At 39.5% G+C, this 8,150-nt stretch overlaps 1 protein-coding gene across 3 annotated transcripts; it reads right to left on the reverse strand.

Moving 5' to 3' along the window:
• On the reverse strand, positions 336-2,830 carry LOC109828767. Of its 3 annotated transcripts, none has more exons than XM_020395689.1 (6): positions 2,716-2,830; positions 2,331-2,521; positions 2,083-2,231; positions 1,064-1,294; positions 652-788; positions 336-544 (listed from the first exon to the last, which is right to left on the reverse strand). In XM_020395689.1, the coding sequence occupies exons 3-6, from the start codon at positions 2,110-2,112 to the stop codon at positions 406-408; spliced, it is 537 nt and encodes a 178-aa protein (XP_020251278.1). In that variant the 5' UTR covers positions 2,113-2,231; positions 2,331-2,521; positions 2,716-2,830; the 3' UTR covers positions 336-405. The 3 variants fall into 3 exon arrangements, with proteins under 3 accessions (XP_020251278.1, XP_020251279.1, XP_020251280.1); XM_020395690.1 differs by having other exon boundaries at positions 2,083-2,243; XM_020395691.1 differs by lacking the exon at positions 2,331-2,521.

An 8,150-nucleotide genomic window follows, 5' to 3' on the forward strand; every position in this document is an offset into this window, starting at 1 on the left:
AAATACGGTTTATAAAACCATCATTGTAGACTACAAATTTCTAATATACATTAATAATATTTTTTCATTCATAGACAACTATCATATTATTCTCAACCTGACACTAAAATTCACAACAAAAATATATTAAAAATACCCAATAATGAATAAGAGGAAAAATAATAATTTCATTCATTAATAACATCAATAAATAAATATTCATCATCCTCAAATATTCAATACTAATAACAAGAGTTAATATCCTAATTGTTCCAAAGAAAAATACATGAAACTATCTAAAACAAATTAAAATAGAAGTTTGGGGAAGACACATTCTTTCATCTCTAATCATCGTCAAAAAAAGACTCGAGCTACCCCCCTCCTAATCTTGCATGGATAGCCTGAAAATTAAAAAAAAACACATAATTAAGAAATATCAATTAAATAAATATTATCAGGAATGTTGAGGAACGTGAGAAAGGTGTCATCATAATGTTGAAAAATTTTGAACGCCACACTGAAGCTTGATTCAAGAATGTTGAGCAACGTGACAAAGAAGATATACCTACAACGATAAAAAAATAAAAGTAAAATTAGCATAAACTCAAACTTAGAGAAAGTTTAGCCATTAACTTTAAGCTTTATCAATAAAGCAAATTAAATCTAGCTTACTCCAGAAAGGATATCAGTCCATCACTGTTAGTATCAAAAAGCATAAACAACGGTGACGAATCACAATGCAGTTCACCAAGAAAGCACTCTCCTCTAAGATGTCCTTCTCTAAGAAAGTGCTCGCCTTCAAAATGACTCTGCAACAGCAAATAGAGACAAACAACTCTTAGTAATGTTGATATTGAAACTGGCGAGCATGTTTTGACGAGTGAACTATGCATACGATAGTTGTACACAATGCAAGTTCCACATTTCACAAGTTATATAGAAAAAGGTTAACATATATCTATATTGGTCATACACTTTAATCATCCCATAAATGCTGGTTTTATGTGTGGAATGCATAATAGGTAATACTAAAGTAACAATAATTCATAAAACTACATGTATTGCACTATTCAGGTATTTATACCTTCAGAGTTTCAAGATCATTTGTATGCTCTGCATCTTTTTGTCGCTGAACAGCAGCCCCAAGGCGAACAAGGAGCTCATTTGTTTTCCCAAGAAGCATTGTTAAGCGTTCATTTTTGCTCTCCTCTACCATCTTCATATATGCTTCTTGGTCATCTGCTTTCAGTGCTTGGGACCTCAACTTTTCTGCATGTGTAGCTCTTTGCCTTTGCCTTTGCCTTCCATGCCATTGCTATCGAGCAGAAAAATCAAAAAGTTTTACAAACAGATGGAAATGCAAGCAAATGCATGCTTCAATAATCAGCTATCATAAATAAACTTCAACGCAAGGGTGTCAGACTTTGTTTCTCTTGGGCAAAAGCGTGTGTGTGCATGCTCACATACACACAGAGATGTATGGACCAAAACCATCTGATTTTATTTACATTTTTGGATAATATTTAGTGGCGCCAGTCGTCACTTTGCACAGTCAGCTGGAAGCATTCAAACCAAAAGAATAATTGGTTTGGAGTCTCACCATTTGTGTATGTTGACATGTGCTTCGTGCTGGTAACTATGTACATGACACTGAGAATAGACCAGTTTGATATCACCTTTCAACTAGAATCAGCAAGAGCACAGTCCCTTGCATAATACAGACGGCAAACATCTGTTTGTGTATTTTGGCATGTGCTTGGTGCTAAGTATGCATGTGACACTGAGAATAGAGTAGTTTGATATCACTTCAACTAGAATAAGCGAAAGCAGATTCCTCTTGCATCATATGGATATGGGCAAACATTCATGATACATATGTGAATGAAACAACTTACTTAACGTTCTATTAAAAAACTCTCTTTCATATTTGAAAAAGTATGTGCTAGCTTCTCTTTTACAGATCTTTAGATGTTCTGAGGTGGAGTGTTTGTAGTTTTTTCATTTTTCATTTTTTTATATGTTAGAAGCTATTTGAGCTATAGTCAATAAAAGAAAACTAAAGAAATAGTCAAACAAGGAACAATCTCTACATAAAATTGATACCTGAACATGGTCATTCTCACTTTTCGTCATTTAGAAGCACCCTGTGCCTGCAGTTGAAATTCACGGGCAGTATTAAGTAAATCAGCAAAAAAGCTCCTCTTTCTCATTTCATTGCGGTTCTTCTCTTCTTCTTCCCACATTGAGAGTCTCTGCAATGAGATCTATGCAATAAGAGACAAAAACCAATTTGTGAAAGAACATGAACAGTGTAAAAAATATTAGATATTGAAATTATGACATTATAAAACCTCAGCATCTCTTTTTTTTAGCTGATGATTAGTGTCCATGGCAAAAGCATCTCCAATACCATACATACTGAAAGGATGCCGCAGTCGCATCATTCCTCAGTCAAACAGGTATTGAACTCCCATCATTAATAAGTGAATGATACCTCAAATTGATCAGTAGATCAGTCGATCCCCGAATTGAACTATAGATCCTGGAATTGATGTATACGTTAAATTAATTATGCAACTAGATAATTTCTTCACATGAATTCTTCACCTGACTATAGATGCATAGCAGACAGTTTCTTGAAAATTACATAAAGAAAAATAACCATTATTTAAGTAGAACATTTAATATCAAAACATAGAGAAAATCCATAAAAACAACCATTAAGTGCAATTATACCACACAAGAACGGCGCTGGCAGGGGCACGACGAAGGGTTGCGGTGGAGATCTGGCGGTGCTGGGGCGACGCCGACGACGGGGCGACGAGGGGGCAAGGCACTGAGCGGAAGGTTGCGGCGCGGCGATGAGGGCGGCGTCGCACTAAGCAGCGGTAGGTGGAAGAGATCGTCGGCGCTGTGGCAGGATCGTGGGCAGATGTAGGAACGCCGGCGCTTGGCAGGAACGCCAGCGATGGGCATGTGGCAAGAACGCTGGCGCTGGGGCGACGCCGGCGCTGGCGGCTGGCGCGGGCGGCGACTGGCGGCGCTGGGCGACGCGGCGCGTGGCGCTGGCGACGGCGGCGCTGCGCTGGCGTCACTGGGAAGAGACAGGGGCGATGTATGACCTATGTGAACAGTAACGAAACTTTTAATTAGGGTTTAGATTAATATGCGCTAGTGGGTTATTTGGGTTTCGGTTCTAATTTATATTAGTTTTGGTTAGTGGATTGTTTGGGTTAGTGACCTTTTATGCTTAGGATTAGGAATTACAATTAACGAAGGTAATAGACTCCTTCGTGTTTTAGAAACCCAATAACGACGATATTAGAACCAAATCAACGAAGTGATTAGAAAACTGTTATCCCACCTCACATCATTACTCTAATAATTGTGATAATTCGATGAAGGGCTTTAAAACCGTCGTTATTGTACACACATTAATGACGGTCAACTGGTCCCTTCACTAATTTTGGTCGTTAAATACCAGATTTCTTGTAGTAATGACCATACCTTAACAACAAAACCTTAACATTAATAATAAATCCATAACCTAAACAATAAATCCCTAACCTTAACAACAAAATTCTAAACTTAACAACAAAACCCTAGCAGAAAAATTCTAACCATAATAATAAAACTCTAACCTTAACAATACTACTCTAACCTTAACAGAAAAACTGTAGGCTAACTCTAATCTAAACAACTATAATGGTACTGTAACAAAATAACGTTTAAACCAAGTTATCTTACCTTATACCAAGAAAATGCGTGTTTGCCTATCTCTCCGAGGAGTATTCCATTGTAGTGACGTAAGCCCTATGATCGATTACTGCCAATTCTTTCATGTCATTATCTCATTCTGAAATTTTGCACTTACAAGCAGCAGATTATAATAGCTCGCCTAATGTAGTGGTGGCATTTGCCTTGTGCCCAAAATCCTTCATCTTTTTTTAAAAAAAAATTCTCGACTAGAAACAGAACACACCTTGAATAGAAAGCATATGGAAAGAATTCCTCGGCTGCTGCCCTAATACCCTTGCCGGCATCAAAAATCATTACCAGCCGATGTGGAGGTTGGTAAGGATTTTCTCTATCATACAGTATTGTCTACAATCATTGTAAGAACCATTTCCACTTAGCCTCATTCTCCTAGTCGCATACGCAATAAGCAAGGGGAGATATTCCCTGGTTGCCATCATATCCAGTGGCACTAAGTAGTATGTTGCTATAGCGATCTTTAATAAATATTCCATCCAAAAATAGTAGAGGCCTACACCCAGCAATAAACCCTTTAATACAGTCATTATAACTAATGAACAATCGCCTGAACCTCCCGTCATCAGCATCAATAACAACACGACTCCCTGGATAAGTTGCATGCACCATGGATTCATACCTACATGAATATAACAACAAAGCAGTAACCTTAGCAATGGATTCATAACTATAACAACTGATCTTAAACCTTAACAACCAACACGTATACTTAACAATGAACCAATAACTTTAATAACTAAAACGTATAGTTAGCAACCAATAAGAGTGATTTCAGAAGAATAAAAAAGAATGTACCATCTCAGTGAATCGTAAGCCTCATCATCGTCACCGAATAGGTCGTGTTGAGCTGTCTTCTTTCCCCACCACGCTTTATTATAGTTAATCTTGATGCCAAAATTGGAGAGCATGTCGTTCTTGATATCAACTGCATAAAGATCTGGCCTAACCTTTAAAACAGCTTGTATTTGGCCAGCAATGAACTTTCTTGATGCCTTGAGTTACCAGCATTTGCTCCATGTTGATTACAGGTGTGGATAGATTCGAAATTTTTTGTGGATATGATCGACGAATTTCTAAGCGGGAAAGCAAACAACATCCAAGGGCAACCATGCTTGTGCTTGATTCGGCAATAGACTCTTATGCGCTTTTGTTCATTGTCGTAAAAATCATACACGAACCATTCAACAGCTATCAAATTTATGACTAACTTCACGTATGGCGGTCAGCCACTCAGTTAAGATCTTTGTTTGGTGGTTAATCATGTCTTCTTGCAGCATGATCGAGTCGCCGGTGGGGTTGTCATTAGGAATACACTCATCATTATAGGTATGGGTGAACGTGGTATCTGCGCATCATGAATTTTCTATCAGTATGGTCCTAAAGAAGTAAAAAATTACATAGCCTTAGCAACAAACTCCTAACCTTAACAGCTAACTCATAAGCTTAACAGCCAACAGCAAATACCTAACCATAGTAACCAACAAGTATACATAACAGCAAACTCATAACCTTAGAAAAAAAATCTTAAACATATTTTATAAATAAGCCAAACAACCCAAACATTAACAACCTGTCCTTAACCTAACCTTGATAACCAACTCATAACCTGAGCAACCAATGCATAAGGTTAACAACTAGTGGCAAAATCTATCAGTGAACTCATAAGGAAATCTAAAGTGTAATGCCTACGTATTTTCTGGCGTAGTCTGCGTGTTCTGTAAAGTTAAGGATTCCCCAGCGGAGGTAGCATACAAATTCATGTCTATAAAATTATTATGATGACAATACTCGAACATCAAATTTAAGTCATCGTCATTGTCAATTTGAATATTGAATTTCTTTTCCCTTTCACATATGAACTTCAGAGAAAGAGATTACATTGGTATTTTAAGTCTTTCTGACACTTGATATTTTAAGCTGATTATTTTTATATTCTCTTTGATAACAACGAATACACCGTCATTATCTTTGTTGCTTTTTATATTCGTTACCTGGAAAAGAAGAGATCCATCCATCATTTTATTGCAGGAAGTAGTTAAAGAATCAAAGAGAATTTTATTGCGAAGAATTAAGTTGAAGAAACAGAGTAGTTAGGGTAATAGAATGAGGAGGAACTCAGCGATTTTATTATAGCGGTAAGGGGAATAGATATAGTGAGAATTTAGAGGGAAATAGGAATCCCCCCTCCTAAAAAAAACATTATAATCACCATTTAATGCTACAGTATCAACGCCATATTTTCAACGTGAGAGGGCGACGGTTATAGGCTGTCTAGGGGTATTTTGGGCATTTCGTGAGGCGTTTAAATGGCGTTTCTCCTGAGGATTCATTTTAGGGGCTAGAAGAAAATCGCGACACATTTTGGAGGCAAATCACCTGTTAAAAATAGTCTTGGGGGAGCACGTTTTCTTTGATTTTTGGGGCTGGAAGCATTTTTCCCTTAAATCAAAAAGGCCCATACACAAGAAGTACAAAACCAACACCATAAATCTAAATATCCAAATCTAAAAACCCAAATATAACACAAAAGAATCCAAATCCATTTCACAAACCCAGGGGTGGAAATGAACTGAATAATTAATAAACTGTTCGGTTATTATTAGTTCAGATAGTCGGCCATATTCGACTCAATAGTTCATTAACTATAAATGAATATTATTTAATATGTTGAACGTCCCCGAGACTAACGACGTCGATAGCCATTCGTATCCAATGCTCTAATTGTTCGATGAGCTCCCTCAAAGTTCCCGAGCTTGGGGGTGGAGCAGTCAGATAAGTTAAGCAATTCGCGTAATCAGCGCGAGTGGAGGTGTGCGCAGCCTCAGATGACAACTTTTCAGCCATATTTGGCGCTGAGCCTGAGGTAGTCGGTTCCCGCCCACCGGTTGTCATTTCAAGACAACTTTTCAGCCATATTTGGCGCTGAGCCTGAGGTAGTCGGTTCCCGCCCACCGGTTGTCATTTCAAGACCAGGAGAAGCAGTTGGAAGCATAGTATCCCCTCTGTTCTCAGGAGATGCAGCACGCGTCGACTTTATCGCATCCCCCATTAACTTAGCCCTTTTCGGAGTTTTGGCTATGACAGGCAGCCGTTTACGAACTCTCCTGTCATACTCACCTTGCTCAGTAGCAGAAAGAGCATTCTTACCCGATCTTAAAGAACGAGGTTCAGGAACAGGCGCTTCTGCAGGAATCTCCTCAGTTGTCTTTTCTTCGGGAGAATTAGCAATTGGTGTCCCCTCGTCGATCCCCGCAGGAACCTCTTCCTCAGAAGGTTCTATGATGGACAAATCCCTAGGGGCCTCAACGGCTCCGGTTGCTTCTTGTTCACAAGATAAATATTCTTCTACCCCGGGTAGACGAGTCCTTGTAGAACTGCCCCTCGAACGATACAACTCCCGAATCTCATTTATACACGAAGTATAAATATCATATCCCGGGATTTGGGAAACCTCTTCAAACCAACTGCGAAAATCAGCAACAGTGGAGTAGCCAGACGGCGAATTGGGCAAAGTAAACTGCGCATGGGTTCCCCCGGCGAAAAAGAAATACCATGCACGAGCTCCTTCATACAAATTCCCAATTTGAGCCAAGCCGGGTTGGGATTGCCAACGTAAAGCTGGTCATATCCGAATTGCCTAGCAAATCTAGAAGGCACATATGGCTCGATGATGCACTTCTCACGCAAGCGATAGACCAGGTAGCCCAACCTGATCATAAGAAGCCAGCTAAATGTGCCCTCTTCCAAAGAAGACTAGCCCTCAAAAAGAAAGTCCAAGAAGAGGGCATCTTCCACCTCAGCTCCGTCAAAATTAGGAGCGCAACAGAAAATTCGGTAATTGTCTTCCCGAGATAGAAGCTGCCGAGCCCTGACTATATAAGAATTAGTCCATGAGGCCGACTCCAATCTCTGTACGAAGGGGATATAAGCGTCATCGCCCTCATATACTCCCGTCATCAATGAAGGGCAATGCAACGTGAACCAAACCGCTAAATACGTATACGACACTGGTATACGTGGCGGAGGAGTTTTCCCAGCTTTCTTCTTAGTAGATTTAATTCCTGAAGCGCTGAGGAGTTCTGAGGTCAACATCCTCAGGCCATTCTGTATACAACCGACCATAGCAGTAAGGAGACTCACAGGTCTCCCATGCGCTAGCAAAGTAGCTGAGTACACAACTTCAGCCAATATCGCCTCAGTTGGTTTTGACGGTACTACGCACCGCTTCAACCAAATCATAAAGAAGCCCGCGAGAAGAGCCATGTCAGAAATAGGAGCTGTGGCTTGGTGGTGGAAACTTTTAAATTCAACATTAGCCTCAAAATCATCCTCTACATGCTCTGTCTTATAGGTAGCGCTGGAAGCCTTAATTCGAGCTTTAACATCCTTCGTAGAGA

The sequence above is a fragment of the Asparagus officinalis genome, chromosome 1, assembly GCF_001876935.1.
Source record: "Asparagus officinalis chromosome 1, Aspof.V1, whole genome shotgun sequence".
Lineage (NCBI taxonomy): Eukaryota > Viridiplantae > Streptophyta > Magnoliopsida > Asparagales > Asparagaceae > Asparagus > Asparagus officinalis.

Bases quoted from the DNA above. Each gene is read 5' to 3' on its own strand.
- LOC109828767 (XM_020395691.1), bottom strand. From the start codon at position 2,112: ATGACGAAAAGTGAGAATGACCATGTTCAG. The intron at 789-1,063 runs GTATAAATACCT...TTGCTGTTGCAG, and splicing joins ATGATCTTGAAACTCTGAAG to AGTCATTTTGAAGGCGAGCA. The intron at 545-651 runs GTAAGCTAGATT...TTATCGTTGTAG, and splicing joins GGACTGATATCCTTTCTGGA to GTATATCTTCTTTGTCACGT.